We start from the raw sequence: 17,142 nt of genomic DNA, 5'->3' as shown, positions 1-17,142 counted from the left end.
TAGTTCCATCCAGGAGCTCTGCCTTGGGACCACAAAATATCAATTTGCCTAGCCAAATCTATGCCTTCTAATATGACTGGCCAACTGAGCCTCAAGCTAACTGAAATCTATCACCGGAATGACATGCCTTTCAGTTAACATGCTGACTTTGCAGACATCACCTACTCCAAAGTCAAAGTTGAAATATCTGATCCATAATTGAGTTAAGTTACAGCAATGTCCACTGAACATCTTTAAAGCAAGCCTCCCCTCTTACCCAGCTATGGTGCATTCAGAGTCTCTCATGTGGCAGTTCTCAATGAATAGCTTTTACTGTTAAGAGCTGAAAGGCTCTCCACATCCCCCCACAAGTCTAAGACATTCACCAAAGTGAAGTGAAAAGTGACTTCTGGGTAGCCTTACTTCCTCTCCCTAACAATGCTCAAGCAGGATAAAACATTACCACTTTTAATTTCTATATTGTTTTTCTTTTAAAAGGTGGAGTTTTCTTCTCTTGATGTTTACTTGGCTTTATAACAGAGCAAAAGACAGATTTAATATTTCCCATTTTATTTGTTAACTAAAGCTTAGAGAAGAAGGTAAGATTAGAATCCAAGTGTCCTGGGTCCTTAGCAATCCTTTGTAATATTTATATCTGCCTAGTTAGACTGTAGAGAGCTGAGAAGACTAAACAATTGGGAGATAGCTGCTTTACGGGGAATCAAAATTGTTCTACCTTGACCTGGGATGGCAAGGCAACTCAAATCTACCAAACTCTCTCCCTTTCTGGGAGGAGGAAGTTCTGATCAGTCAATATTATCTGTTGTTTCTGGCCTTAGCCCTGTACATATATGATGTGGAAAAGACCCATAAACCATAGGAAATCTGTCATTTAAAGTAAGCCTTCCAACTTCCTCCCCTTTGCGGTCTCAGTGCAACCATCCCTAGCTTTTATAAAAGAATATATAAGAGAAAATCTCTGTCACCATGCAATAAAACTTCCTAGGAAGAGGATATCTGTTTACGCAAACTTAAACACAGGGTTGGCCAAAAAGTTTGTTCAGTCTTTTCCATAAAATGGCTCCAGTAACGCTTAGTTGTCTTTAACTTCATTCGAAACAGATTGTATTGTGACAGCTATCATATCAGCATGCATTTAAAAAAACTTGTCAAAACTGGTGAATTTTTGTGTAGCCATTTTAATATTGAAGATGGAAGAAAAAAGCAACATTTTCGGCATATTATGCTTTATTATTTCAAGAAAGGTAAAAACACAACTGAAATGCAAAAAAAGATTTGTGCAATGTATGGAGAAGGTGCTGTGACTGATCAAACGTGTCAAAAGTGGTATGCAGAACTTCTCTGGTGGAACGGTGGTTAAGAATCTGCCTGCCAATGCAGGGGACACAGGTTCGAGCCCTGGTCCGGGAAGATCCCACATGCCACGGAGTAACTGAACCCGCGCACCACAACTACTGAGCCTGCACTCTAGAGCCCGAGAGCCACAAGTACTGAGCCCATGTGCCACAGCTACTGAAGCCCACCCGCCTAGAGCTCGTGCTCGGCAACGAGAAGCCACCGCAATGAGAAGCCAGCCCACTGCAACAAAGAGAAGCCCCCACTCGCCGCAACTAGAGAAAGCCCGTGCGCAGCAACAAAGACCCAACATGGCCAAAAATAAATAAATAAACTAATTAATTAATTTTTTTTTTAAAGCAAAGGCTTTTAATCAACATATTTCTTTCTAACTCCTGAAAACAAAAAGCTATTCTTTCTACAAAAAACAAAAAGTACGTTAAAACAAGCTGTGGCTAAGTAGAAAATCCCCTCTTTTTAAGGCTGTTTCATCGGAATATATTAATTTTGAACTCTGATTTTTAAAAATCTCATGAAAGTATCTGCTTCAGTGTTGGGTGTAAGTAACTGATACTGAAAACAGAGGAAAAAGGGGTGATCAGGTATCTAGACTTAGCGGGATTATGTTTAATGGGATTTGTCCTGTCTGCTTGTTAGAAACAGTCCCAATTAGTGGGATTGCCCCTTGTCTTCAAGATCTTCTTCTCTAGGCAAACAGTTTCAATCTGACAGCTTCTGGGAGCTTCAGTTTCTTAGTATTAGGATAAAATATCCTCAAACAAAACTTAATATTAGTCACTGGCACTTACCAAAGGAATGATTGATCACTTCAAATAAGGCAAAGTAATTCACTGTCGTACTGTCCATGCCAACCTTTGCTGCAATAGCCTAAAGTGTAAACAGGATAGATTAGTTTCAGGAAAACAAAATCAGACAGTGCTGTGGGAAAAGATAGGTATATGCATGAGGAGTGGGGAGAAGAGAAGGGTTTTGCCATCTTGGTTTCATATAAACTAAATTCATGGTCCACAGCTACTCTTTTTTGTATGTATGCATACATACGCATGAAATAAGAGAAAAATACCTTTATTTGATCCAAACAGCTATGATCTCTAAATATGAGTTTCTCCCCTCCAATTAAAGCTGATTAACAGTCTCTCCTTAAATATCAGCTTTGCTCTCTGAAATAGGACTTCATATCACGAGGATCTTTTTGAATAGCACTTACAAAAAATGTGCTACATAAGGACAGATTTTAAAAAGAAAATAAATTCTTAAATATCTAGTCTCACACATTCAGCCTACATTTAATATATAGGCTGTTAACATACAAGATCTATATCTTTGGTTCTTGAGCTTAAAACATTGTTTATCAATTCTGCTCATACTTCACAAATTATTCTTGTTTACTTTTCAGATGATCCATGTCTCATGCTGGGGACCTCCATACCTAAGAATTATCATCATCCTTATCCATGTGAAAATAGCAAAATGTTGGGACAACAGAGACATTTTTAAAAAGTATCAGTCCTTCTCTCTAGGAATTAAAGTCCCAGCATGATAAATAAAAAGAAATTGAAAGACTCCATATGCAAATAAAGGAAAATTGAAATTACATACAAAAAACAAGAAAACACAAAGCAAAAAACACAAACTAGTAGTACCAAAATTCCTTTTCAAGATCAATCCCAAAATGTATAAATAAGGTGTTAATTAAATAAGAGAAAATTGAGTATTAGTGTCTCAGTAAACCAAATATGATTATATCCTTCTTCCCGTATCTACTCACATATCAGACCTAGGTTCATCCCTGATGTGAGGCAGCAACTGGAGACTGTAAGTGTTCTAAGTTACCATTCTATACTGCACTAGATAGAAACTGAAATCTTCTCAAGGTTTGGAAAATGGCTTATAGCTAGAAGTCTCAGTAACAGGGTGAGGAGAGAAGTGAAAAAAAAAATTGGGCCTTGCTAGAGAAGTATTGAAAATGAAACAAAACATCAATAAGCTATATAAAATTAATGTTTTCCTTGCAATCAATCCACCATTCTATAATTTCTGAAATACCTCATATCCTGTACATATCCTTTGCCATGGTATACAGTAAATATTTTGGGGGTAAATTTTTTGTTTGCCACAAAGGAGAAATAAGTACTAATATCCAGAAACCCACTAGTCTCCCTGAAAATCTTGATCAAATCAGGATTAAAGACCAATGAAAAGGCCTAAAAGAAACAATTATACCCAGCACCCGGATAATGATCTTTAAATACCATTCCTCACTGAAAGGAAAGACTCATTGGGGAAATGACTGATTCAAGATCTAGTGTAGGAAATATACAAAGATGAGACCAGAGCATCTTGTTGTACCAAAAAGCAAGGATGCTATCATAAACAAATGGGTTGCACCAAAAAAATACAGGAGCAGATGTGAAGGAGATTCCACTGACCAAAGACAGAACAAAGTGAGCATCAAAAAGAATATATGTTCTTGATTAAATCATATTGAGTATCTAAAAACCCACATGATACTAAAAAAGTTATTATCTCATTGGACATCACTGGAATCAGCTAGGGCACTGATCCTTTATGCCAAAAATTTGCAATAAAAGGGAAGAATTAAGTATTTATCCCCCTTTTCCTATAAACTGTATTTCAGGATACTAAATAGCCTTAGTTGATAAGGGAAAGTTCTTTACAGAAGAATTCTAGTTAATAAATGTGAAGAAATGAGAAAATTGGAAAATCAGCATTTTGTAACACTTAATGAAATCACTGGTTAGGATAGTAATCATCAGTGATACACTTATTGGATAAAAGATCAGTGAAGAACTTAACAGTGTAGACATCAGGTTATTACCACATAAACCTACTGATTAATCACTAAAAGTGGATAACCAGATATTGTGTTCCTCCGGTTGAGAAGCAATATGAAGTATATAGCACCGATTATGAAGTATTCTCATCAAAAAGCTGAACCTGAATCTAATCAAGCCTCTAGAGAAAAATTCCATTTATAGAAAATACAAGTAGACAGAAAGACACATTAAATGACACAAATAGACAAAAGAAGCAAACAAATAAATTCAGAATGTGGGACATTCCACAGGACACAGACCCAATTTCTGCAATAAAACAATAACATAAGGGAAAAAAGTTGGGGAAGGGAAGGGAAGAGAGACTGCTCATATTAAAACAAACATAAAAACCAAATGTTTTTTAAGGACATATGGACCTTGTTTAGATCCAGATTATAACAAACCAACTGTTAAAAATCATTTTTAGACAATTGGGAAAACTTGACTATGGATTTATTATTAGTTAATACCATGGAAGTAGTTAATTTTTTAGGTTTGATAATGGCTTTGTGATAATGTAAGAGGAACATCCACATTTTTTAGAGACATATACTGAAATATATACAGGTCGAAAAACATGGAATTTGCTTTAAAATATTTAAACAAAGGAAAAGGAAAAAAGGATATATAACACAAATGTGGCAAAATCTTGAAGATTATTAAATATGAGTGATGAGTACATGGAGCTTCACTGTACTATTCTATTTTCACATACATTAGACAGTCTTTTACAATTAAAAAGAGGGGGTGCTAATCACAACCGTTACAACCTGGGGATATTTATTGTACCTTTCTTTCAAGGAGGACAAAGTACTTCCATGTTAATAATCATAACATCAACAGCAGCAGCTAACATTTAATAAATTTATTACATGCCAGATACTCCAAGCTCCTTATATGTATTAACTCATTTAATCTATCTCTCTTAGTTTTAAACCAACCAATGTCAAGCCTACTTGTTCAAGTTTAATTTACCTGATATACTTGGTCTGTAGTACTGTTCTTTTTAACCCTGACTGTAACTGTTGTTCCATCTGGTAATGCTACTCTCAGCTCTACGTCAGACACACCATTGTAGTTCTGGGGAAAAGGCAGAAAAAGAATTAATTTTTTTAAAAAAAGAATTTGTGACCCAGTATATCCTCATTCTCCTTGCAACATGCTAGCTAAACAACATAAACTTGTGATAGAAAGAAAGTGAGTTCCAATGAAAAGGGGAAAAAAGACATGAGTCAATACATTTCAAGTCATAAAGCTGACTTTAGGCTGCAGCAGAAGTTAACCTATGTTGAACCCAACGTGTTCATATCTCAAAACAGAAAACTTGTGTGTATCAGTCTAGGTCAAACACAGATAAGATTTTTGGCTTACTTTCAAACATTCAGAACTCACAAATGAGAAAAGAAAACAACCAAAAGCAGTAGTTTCAACAAATATTCTCTGGTTTTAAATGGTTAGGCATGCTAGATTGGCTCAAGAGGTATCCTAAGTTCCTTTCTGAACCCTGAAATAATCATGACACTTTTGAAAGGAAAAATTAATGAAACTCAGGAATCTGAGTTAGTCTGATGTCCAATTTTCTTCTAGCAAAGAGTAAACAATTCTTATCCTCCTTAAATCAAAAGAAGTCCTTCTCTCTTACTGCTTTTGAAAATTAACACATTCCTCTAACAAATTTGTGACCTTGTAATTTTTATTACAGAGAAACAACTATTTAGAAACAAGTCCATCTTCATTTACCACTTAAAAAAAACTACTATTCATTGCCTAAAACCATCCTAAGCATTACTTTGTTATAAAAGCCCTTGTCTGCAAGAAACTTATAATCTAGTTGGGGAAATAAAACATATACATATAAAGTAATTAGTGGATGACACACTACTTAATACAGCAGCATTACACAGTCATTCTTCTATTTAATTAATATTTATTAAGCACCTACAAAATGCCTGACATTGTGATAAGGCACTGGGAATATAAAGATGATCAAGATTTAGCTCTTGTTCTGAAGATCTAATGTACAGCGTGGTGATCATAGTTAACAATACTATTTCCATATTTGAAATTTGCTAAGGGGGTAGATCTGAAGTGAAGAAAGGAAGGAAGGAAAGAAGAGAAAAAGGAGGAGGAAATGGTAATGAGGTGATGGATAGGTTAATTAACTTGATTATGATGATCATTTCACAATGTATACAGATATCAAAACATCAAGTTGTACATCTTAATATATACAATTCCTATTTGACAATTATACTCAAAAAGCTGAAAAAAAAAAAGATTTAGCTCTTACCTACAGGTAGCTCATGAACTAGTAAAGTAAAATTATAAAGTGATCATCTCACTATATGTATAAAAAATTAGAGACTGAGATAGCAACAAGGTGATAATTAAGTGTACTGACTGCAGAAGTTCTTGGTGGAATGAAAAATCAATGTGTATCCCTTGAATATCAGGGAAGGCTTCAAAGAGAAGATGGACCTAGCACTAGGTCTTGAAGGATAAGCAGGACACATAACAAAAGGAAGTTGAAAAAACAGTCATTTAGAGAATTTATGGCAATTCAATCCATCATCGATATCTAATTTATTTTCCCCCACAAGGAGCCAAGAGGTTAGTAGTCACTATAGTGGGTATTCACCTACCTCATCTGATTCTGATAGGAATTCCTGCATGATGTCACTTTCACCAATGACTCGTATTGAGCACACTGTAGAAAACAAAGAAAGAATCTGGCATGAGGCCCTAAAATCAAGAATATAAAGTCAAGAACATATCAAGGTTTAAGTATAAATCATCATTAGCAAGCGGTGTTGAGGTAGCATGCCATCCCTGACACATGATATTTATGGCACAACAAACATTTATATAAATATGAACCAGAACAGAGGAATAATCGGGTGTACAAAGATGTAGCTTATTAAAAATATTAAACATAGACAAAGGAAGTTACCTGTACAAGAGAAATAAAAGTTCAGTAAATCTAACTTTGCTGTCTTGTGCTAACTATTAATAAGCTAGACAATAGAGCAAGGGTAAGGTCAATTAGGAATAAACACAAAATTAAAATACAAAGAAAAATATCTATTTGGCCTAGGAGCAGGCCAGTAAGAAAATCATAAGCATTTAAAGCCACTTTGGAAAAAAATGGGTAGGTAATCAAGTAATAAGCTGAGCACATCTTCTCATCTTCTCACCTCACTAACTTTAACTTCAAAACAACTACAACTAAAAAAAAGAGAGAGAGAGAAAGGGAGAAGGAAGGAAAGGAAAACAGGCAGGTAGGTAGGTAATCATCTAAATCTAAGAGAGTTAATTTCCTAACATTCTCATGAGGATAATAAATTACACTGCTGATTTTACTTCATTTTATTAAAAAAAAAATTGTACTCTTTCTCATTTCCCAAAGGCTGTGTTAGGAGGCCATTCCATGCTAAAGAAAAGCTAAAAATAGATGAAGTTTAACTACCTTCTATGGGGGAAATAGTTTTTCTTCAGGGATAAAGCTCTCTACCAAAGTTTTAAAAAAAATTCAACTAGGTCAATTAGCTCTTCTACAAGGACACAGAATTATTAAATACCACATAAGATCATTATTCTGTTAAATTAGTATTTTAAAGAAAAGCCTATTGCACGCCTAGCAAATTATGTAGCTCTATAATGTAGCAAAACAAGGTCTCTTCTCTGAGCCCCAAACTGAACCATCTTATTCAGGAGATCTGTGTCATTTCTCCCTGCCTTTCTAGACAAATGTTTCAGCATCCACATCCAAAGACTCCTAATGTATTGTTTGGAGGTCCTGAGATAACAAATAAGTTTTAATATTTCTACCTATAACCTACTTAGAACAAGGGGACGTTAGCTTACCTACAACTCATCAAACCTATCCATAGACATGTGTAAGAGGAATAAGGAATTTTCAAGTAGTACATGCCAGTGAACCAAGAATCACTTTCATAAAAATGTCTTAAATATTGCCCATCTAGTTCCCAAATCAATTTAGCATGTTGTTGAGTCTGTATATGTTTGCTGTGTGCAAAAATATAACCCTATAAATAAATAAAGGTCCTTAATGCATCAAAAAATAATTATGCATTTTTCTGTTGTTGTTAAGTGTTTGGTGAGTCAATAATATAGGCTATTAATTGCTGTACTGAACATTTCACTCTTGGCTTCAAAGCTCAGATCATTCAACACCTAAGTCAAAAATCTGATTTACCTTCACTATTGAGTTTCAGGAAACATAGCTATGCAGTTTAGGAGCTGCAATATATACCTAGACCCTATGTTTACTCAAGATAGTAGAGTTTAATAGGCTGGCTTACCTTTCTCTAGATATTCTTCCAACCCCCGACGTCGGGCATCTAATTGCTGTTCTGATAAAGAGAATGGCCACTTCCCTGGAAGTCGGGGAAATGTAAAGTTGGCAAATTCTCTCTTCAGGTTCTGGTGTAGGATGGCAAACTCCCGGTACCGCTTAGAACACAACTGCCTCCCTGCCATGTAAACATTGTATACCTGGTGAGGGTGAAGAACACAAAAAAAGCCTACTTACTATAAATTAAATCACAGAATCACCTACAGTCAGGCTCAGATTGATACCGGTTAGGTATATTCTGCTACACACTTAACAGAGAATATATGTTCAAGGTCACTGTAAAACGAGATTTACTTTTAATAAAGATGCCAGAAATTATATGTACAAAAGAGGGCTACTGCCTTCAGGGGGCCCATGATCTTATTTTTGCTATTACAATTACCTCCAACACACTGTTTTAAATATCTTCAGAGGCAATTATCAGCTTTTAAGGGTAGATTTTATTTTCAGAAAGTTAAAAATCATTCAAAGTCAATGTGGTAAGTATAGTGAATGAACAAGCAGGAAAATTTGGAGAGAGAAGTAAAAAGTTAGAATTGATTATAAAGCAATGTGACATATTTGTGTGTGAACCACACTTCCAAAGAAAAGATCTAAAAATGATGTAAGCAATAGTGACATTTTTGTTACCAAATAGATCATTTTTGCAAAAGCTCCTTTCCTGAAGTCAGATATCCCTAGTTTTGTTCTTCTCCCTTCCATCATTAAAACAGGGTTAACAAAAAGTTGAAGAATAAATGTACTCTAAGGACCTCCTCATATAAACAGTTAATAATTCTCATAAAGAAATAGGTAGAGGGACTTCCCTGGTGGTCCAGTGGGTAAGACTCTGAGCTCTCAATGCAGGGGCCCTGGATTCAATCCCTGGTCGGGGAACTAGATCCTGCATGCATGCCACAACTAAGAGTCCGCATGCCACGACTAAGGAGTCTGCACTCCACAACTAAGAAACCCACACGCTGTAACTATGAGCCCGCATGCCACAACTAAAAGATCCTGCATACCCCAACTTAAAGATCCCGCATGCCGCAACTAAAAGATCCTGCATGCCACAACTTAAAGACCCCATATGCCATAACAAAGATCCCACATGCCACAACTAAGACCCAGCACAGCCTAAATAAATAAATAAATATTTAAGAAATAAAAAAGAAATAGGTAGAGATTTCTGTCTACTGTTCACAGATGCATGCCAAGCTTCTAGAACAGGGCCTGGCACACAGTAGGCACTCAGTAAATATTTGATGAAGAAATGAATGTATGTATGTGTAATTCTTAAATATGTGTCCTCATAAAGGGAAGCGGTGGGATGCATAATCCAAAAACATCAAATAATCTAAGTTACTTTGTAGTCTCAGAACACATCAAATTATGCAGAGATGGGAAAATTAGCCCCAAATCACATTTACTGGCTTAGCAAAAATCATTCAAAAATTTAAATGTGCACAAAATAGGTCATCTACTCATGTAATCAAGACTTAGTCAGTGAGCATAGAGAACAGACTGGTGGTTGCCAAGGAGGAGGGGGTTGGGGGAGGGATAGAGTGGGAGGTGGGGGTTAGCAGATGTAAGCTTTTATACACAGAATGGATAAACAACAAGGTCCTGCTGTATAGCACAGAGAACTATATTCAATATCCTATGATAAACCATAATGGAAAAGAATACCAAAAAAAGTATATTTATGTATAACTGAATCACTTTGCTGTACAGCAGTAATCAGCACAATACTGTAAATCAACGATACTTCAATTTAATAAATAAATCAATAAATAAAGACTTAGTCACTGAGAATGTATACAACAAAGCCCTTACTTCAATCTCAGGAAGAATCTTTTCCATGCTTCTGTGATTTAGGAAGTATAAATTAAATGCAACAATAATTTAAAAACTCACAACTCTCCTCCTATGATCCCTCCCCTACTTGAAAGCAAAGCCTCTAACCACTACCAAATAGTGTCCAGGGATGAGTATGATCCTGATCAATGAGTTTTCTTCTTATAATTATTACTCATATTTATAACTGATTGTAATGAATCACACATATTACCAAGTATTCCTTCTTAAGTACAAAAGCATTAAAAGGAAAACAGTCTTCCCCTCAGACAAGACCACACATTCTCTGAAGGGCAGGCAGTCTCAAGAAAGTCTTATTCAGTCAACCTGGTCTTATATACTTACTTCTCAAACTAAACTTCCCAAATTTCTCAATAACATCATCATTCCTTTGCTTAAAAAGCAAGTCCACAACCCTACTGGTGTTAAAAATCAGTCTGAGCTCCTCACACAAGGAAGGAAGGAAGGGAGGTAAAGCTAGCTTTAGTGGCATTGGTGAATTAGGTATTTCCCAATGTCTTTTTCCAGGGAAGAGTAGACTAGGTCTTTGATAACACACAGAAAGACTATGACTGGATTTCCTCAATGATGATGACTTGAGTGATCACAAGTCTAGAAAAACATTTCCTAGGGTAGAAAGAACCCTACAACTTGAGAGGCCTTTGTGACAATTTCAATCCTAAAATTTCAGTTTCTTATAAGGTGAGAAGAGTAACATCAAATAGCCTCTCACCACCCACCTCTTCCCACTTAAATGTGAAGTCAAAGGGAACAGAACTATAAATAGGATGCCTGACAGTTCAGTAATACTTTAATGCAGGTAGGAATGGCTTCCACAAGAGCCAAACTGTTTTTTTTTTTTTTAAATAGACCTTTATTGGAGGATAATTGCTTCACAATACTGTGTTAGTTTCTGTCGTACAACAAAGTGAGTCAGTCATATGCATACATATATCCCCATATCCCCTCCCTCTTGAGCCTCCCTCCCATCCTCCCTATCCCACATCTCTAAGTCATCTCAAAGCACCACGCTCATCTCCCTGTGCTATGCTGCTGCTTCCCATAACTATTTTACATTCTGTAGTGTATATATGTCGATACTAATCTCACTTCACCCCAGCTTCCCCCTCTGCCCTGTGTCCTCAAGTCCATTCTCTATGTCTACATCTTTATTCCTGCCCTGCCACTAGGTTCATCAGTACCATTCTTCTTTTTTTAAAATTCCATATATATATGTGTTAGCATATGGTATTTGTTTTTCTCTTTCTGACTTACTTCACTCTGTATGAGACTCTAGGTCCATCCACCTCACTAAAAATAACTCAATTTCATTTCTTTTTATGGCTGAGTAATATTCCATTGTATATATGTGCCACATCTTCTTTAACCATTCATCTGTCCACGGACATTTAGGTTGCTTCCATGTCCTGGCTATTGTAAATAGTGCTGCAGTGAACATTGTGGTACATGTCTCTTTTTGAATTATGGTTTTCTCAGGCTAAAACTCTGACGAAAGAAATCAAAGATGACAAAAACAGATGGAGAAATATACCATGCTCTTGGATTGGAAGAATCAATATTGTGCAAATGACTGTACTACCCAAACAACCTACAGATTCAATGCAATCCCTATCAAACTACCAATGGCATTCTTCACAGAATTAGAACAAAAAATTTTACAATTCGTATGGAAACACAAACTGTTTTTAAGCTAACTGTGCTTATTAGCAAATGAGAAACATACAAAAAGAGATCACAACAGAGACTGCTTTGTTCTTCACCTGCCCTTAAAATTAACCAAGATCCATTAGCATCCATTTCCCTGGTTTGGACACAAACAAAGAAAATGACTGACTCCCTGCTGAATCAACTCATGAATGTCCATGATCCATGTGAAATGACCATGGTCTCATTACAAATGAAAACATCCGTCAAAAAATATATTCTCTGGACTTGAAGGAAGATTATCAAATAGGAACTAAAGATATACACAGGTGGACAGTGCTTCTAGGATTTTTCCACCTAATGTAAACCCTCAGACTGGCTGGCTCATACATGGAATTAGATGATGTCTGTCAAGCTTGCGAAAGCATGCTGAATTTAATGATCACTGGTCACTGTCTTCTCCAACTGACCATATCCTACAAAACTTCAAAATTTAGAATATTCATACAGATGGGCAAGAGGCTCATGAAAAGATGCTCAATATCACCAATTATTAGAGAAATGTAAATCAAAACTACAATGAGGTATCACCTCATGCCGGTCAGAATGGCTATCATCAAAAAATCTACAAACATGGGCTTCCCTGGTGGCGCAGTGGTTGAGAGTCCGCCTGCCGATGCAGGGGACGTGGGTTCGTGCCCCGGTCCGGGAAGAGCCCACATGCCGCGAAGCGGCTGGGCCCGTGAGCCATGGCCGCTGAGCCTGCGCATCCGGAGCCTGTGCTCCGCAACGGGAGAGGCCACAACAGTGAGAAGCCCGCGTACCGCAAAAAAATTAATTAATTAATTAATTAAGACATTCTACAAGTTAGTGAACTTTAAAAAAAACCAACTAAAAATAGACTACCATATGACCCAGCAATCCCACTACTGGACATATACCATATACCAGAGAAAAATACCATATACCAGACATATACCATATACCAGAGAAAACCATAATTCAAAAAGAGACATGTAACCACAATGTTCACTGCAGCACTATTTACAATAGCCAGGATGTGGAAGCAACCTAAATGTCCATTGAAAGATGAATGGATAAAGAAGATGTGGCGCATATATACAATGGAATATTACTCAGCCATAAAAAGAAATGAAATTGAGTTATTTGTAGTGAGGTGGATGGACCCAGAGTCTGTCATACAGAGTGAAGTAGTCAGAAAGAGAAAATCAAATACCATATTCTAACACATATATATGGAATCTAAAAAAAAAAAAAAAAAAAAAAGGTACTGATGAACCTAGTGGCAGGGCAGGAATAAAGATGTAGACATAGAGAATGGACCTGAGGACACAGGGTAGGAGGGGGAAGCTGGGGCGAAGTGAGATTAGCATCGACATATATACACTACAGAATGTAAAACAGTTATGGGAAGCAGCAACATAGCACAAGGAGATCAGCTCGGTGGTTTGCGATGACCTAGAGGGGCGGGATAGGGAAGATTGGAGGGAGGCTCAAGAGGGAGGGGATATGGGGACATATGTATGCATATGGCTGATTCACTCTGGTGTACAACAGAAACTAACACAGCATTGTGAAGCAATTATTCTCCAATAAAGATTTATTTTTTAAAAAAGTTAGAATGTTCAGATTGCAAAGCCAGCTTCCAAGGGTAACAAGTTACAGCCCTCTTGAGATACTCTTTGCTGAGTTAGATCCCAATAAGGGAAAAGGAATGAATTACAAGTAGGCAAAGTGTACAACTTATCTGATCAGTGATCTAATTTTGTCTCTCTGGATTCTGCAAGTCAAAGTTTCAAACTTCAGCTTTGAAATAATTTCCAAATTTCTCAATATGTAAATGTTGAAAATCCATGCCATGCCATTTCTCTCTTTATCCTCATGAATTAATTCTATGGAATGAATGCCAGAAGACAGTAACTGATAAATTCTCACAATAGCACAAACCACTGAATGGAAAGCAATTCTAGTAATATCTGGGCTCTGTATGCAATTGCAAAAACCAAAATTCCAGATATCAGAGATCTTTATTTTGTTGCTTCCTTAATCCCCACCTACAGATTTCTTAAGGCTTTTAAATGGTAACATCTCATTCTACGTAGGATCTGAATATTAAAATGTTCTCACTTTCTCAAACCTCTAGTAACCAACAGGAATTGTGCTACTGAACACACAGAAGACTCTCCTTATACAATGCAAAAGTGATTAGAAAAAAAGAATGACGACAATTTGGCCACAACAACATCACCCAAGTTCTGCTTCCAAATGTCAAACAGACCCTGATCTAGTCCATGCTACTGATCTGAATGAATCTTCAATGTACATTATGATCAACAAATTGTTTCCAATGCTACCTTGCCATTTAATCTTGTTTTTAGCTGAAAATTCATCTTCAAAAGGACACATTATTGGCTATTCATAAGCTGCTTATAATAGCAAAAGGAGATACAGCACTCTTAGCTGATTTCTGGGTGAATGGTGTGAGATCCTTAACTAAGGGATTCTTCCCAAATACTGAAGTATTTAGGCTTTTTCTTGGAAAGAAAAAAAGCAAAGGAAACAACCTGATCCTAAAGAACTTAGGTTTAGTGTGTGTGTGTGTGTGTGTGTGTGTGTGTGTGTGTGTGTGTGTGTGTGTGTGTGTGTGTGTTTTCCCTAATGTGGGTCATGAATGGTAGCTATTTTCTTTATTTGGACCTCAGGTGTACAGAACTGGATTAATCACAATCCTTGGTTCATAACACAGTCTCATTCTGGCAAACTCTTTGTTTGGATATTTAATTTAGTTATTTTTATTTTACTTTATTTTTATTTTTTTGGCCATGCCACGCATCATGTGGGATCTTAGCTCCCCAACCAGGGACTGAACCTGTGCCACCTGCAGTGGAAACGTGGAGTCTTAACCACTGGACCACCACGGATGTCCCAATTTAGTTATTTTTAACATTGTGAAAAGCAAACTAAAAGCTAAGACTTTGACAAAAACTTATTTCTAACCATATAGTCTCTGCCTCCTTCACCCTATCTCCCTGTTTCTCTAACTCCCAAAATTATTATGCTCAACCATGTTTCATTATTCCCTTGTTTTTCTTTTTATAGTTTTTTCCTGCATTTATATGTAATCCTTATATTTTTATTTTTTATTTTAATTTTTGAAGGGTATTTTAGTTTTATGAAAAGGCTATCATGCAGAATGAGACCTTTTGAGACTTATTTTTTCACTTAGTCTCATCCACAGTGTTATATATCTTTGTTGTTTACTCTGTTGTATACAACACTTCATTGTTCCGCTTTTCAAAAATCTGTTCTGTTGATGGGTATTCAGGTTGTTTCTGGGTTTTACTACTTCTTAGTTTTGGCTATTATGAACAATGCTGCTATGAACATTTATGCATATGTCCCCTGTAGTACACATATAAGAGATTCTCTTGGGTATACCCTATGAGAGGAACTGCAGAGTTATAAAGTATGTGAATTTTCAACCTAAGGAGATAATGCCAAACTGCAAACTAAAGCAGTTACATCAATTTATACTCCTTTCAGTAATAATATAAAAAGATCCTCTTAATTTTTGCCAGTGGAATGGGTATGAAAAGATTTCTCACTGTGGTCCTAATTTACATTTCCATGATTACTAATGATGCTGATCATCACCTCTCCATATATTTATTGGCCAGCTGCCCGGGGATCCAGCCCCACCTACCAGTGGGCCAGCATCAACTCTGGGAAACCCTGGGCTCCATAGCCAGCCAAGTGAGGAACTGGCCCCACTCACCAGCAGGCTGACACCAGCCCCAGAACCTTCCCAGGACATGGCCCCACCCACCAGTCACTGGCAGCTTCTGCACTAGGCAAGGCCTGGCAACCAACCTGATCAGGGGCCATCCATGCTTACCAATGCACCCACAGTAGCCAGCCTGACACAACAGAAGGGCCCATGCAGCCCACATAGATGGCACACCTAAAGCATATAGGTCTGGTGACCAGAGGGGAGTATGCTGCTGGCCCATAGGCATTTCCTACATAAGGCCACTTCTCCATGATCAGGAAACATACCAACCTACCAAATACATAGAAATAAGAACACAGAATTAGGCAAAATAAGGCAATAGAGGAATATGTTCCAAACAAAGAAACAAGACAAAACCCCAGAAGAACTAAGTGAAATGGAGATAAGCAATTTATGCAATAGAATTCAAGGTAATAATCATAAAAATGTTCAAAGAACTTTGGAGAAGACTGGATGAACACAGTGAGAAGTTAGAAGTTTCTAACAAAGAGTTAGAAAGTATAAAGAAGAACCAAACAGAGATGAAAAATACAATAACTAAAATTTAAAATACACTAGAAGGATTCAACAGGAGATTAGATGACACAGAGGAATGGATCAGAAAACTGGAAGACAGAGTGGAGGAAATCACTCAAGTTGAACAGAAAAAAGGACTAATAATTTTTAAAAATGAGGACAGTTTAAGACACCTCTAGGACAACATCAAGCTTATAACATTCATATAACAGGAGTCCCAGAAGGAGAAGAGAGAGAAAAAGGTGCACAGAACATATTTGAAGACATAATAGCTAAAAATTTCCCTAACGTGGGAAAGAAAGCAGACATCCAGATACAGGAAGCACAGAAAGTCCCAAACAAGATCAACCCAAAGAGGACAACACCAAGACACACTGTAATTAAAATAGCAAAAATTAAAGATAAAGAGAGAATATTAAAAGCAGCCAGGGAAAAGCAACTAGTTATGCACAAGGGAACTCCCATAAGGCTATCAGTTGACTTTTCAGCAGAAACTCTGCAGGCCAGAAGGGAGTGGCACAATATATTTACAGTGATGAAAAGAAAAAACATGCAACCAAGAATACTCTACCTGGCAAATTATTCAATAATTTGAATAATTATTCAAATCATTCAGATTTGAAGGAGAAATCAGAAGTTTTACAGACAGGCAAAAGCTGAAAGAGTTTAGCACCATGAAACCAACTTTACAAGAAATGTTAAAAGGATGTCTCTATGCAGAAAAGACCACAACTAGAAAGAAGAAA

General features: G+C 36.7%; 1 protein-coding gene across 2 annotated transcripts in view; it reads right to left on the bottom strand.

Annotated features, from left to right (window-relative positions):
- Positions 1 to 17,142, bottom strand: part of SNX27 (sorting nexin 27) — an 81,034-nt gene that overhangs the window by 22,461 nt on the left and 41,431 nt on the right. Inside the window, exons 3-6 of one of the 2 annotated variants that reach the window (XM_059080240.2) lie at positions 8,516 to 8,708; positions 6,836 to 6,900; positions 5,169 to 5,273; positions 2,145 to 2,223 (exon numbers count right to left, since the gene is read on the bottom strand). In XM_059080240.2, the coding sequence (XP_058936223.1) occupies positions 2,145 to 2,223; positions 5,169 to 5,273; positions 6,836 to 6,900; positions 8,516 to 8,708 (442 nt within the window). The remainder of the gene's footprint in view (positions 1 to 2,144; positions 2,224 to 5,168; positions 5,274 to 6,835; positions 6,901 to 8,515; positions 8,709 to 17,142) is intronic. The other variant, XM_067036101.1, reaches the window with a different exon arrangement.

This window comes from Kogia breviceps, chromosome 1, assembly GCF_026419965.1.
Source record: "Kogia breviceps isolate mKogBre1 chromosome 1, mKogBre1 haplotype 1, whole genome shotgun sequence".
Classification (NCBI taxonomy): Eukaryota; Metazoa; Chordata; class Mammalia; order Artiodactyla; family Physeteridae; genus Kogia; species Kogia breviceps.
Note: the sequence above shows the minus strand (reverse complement) of the source record. Positions and strands in the feature narration are given on the sequence as shown.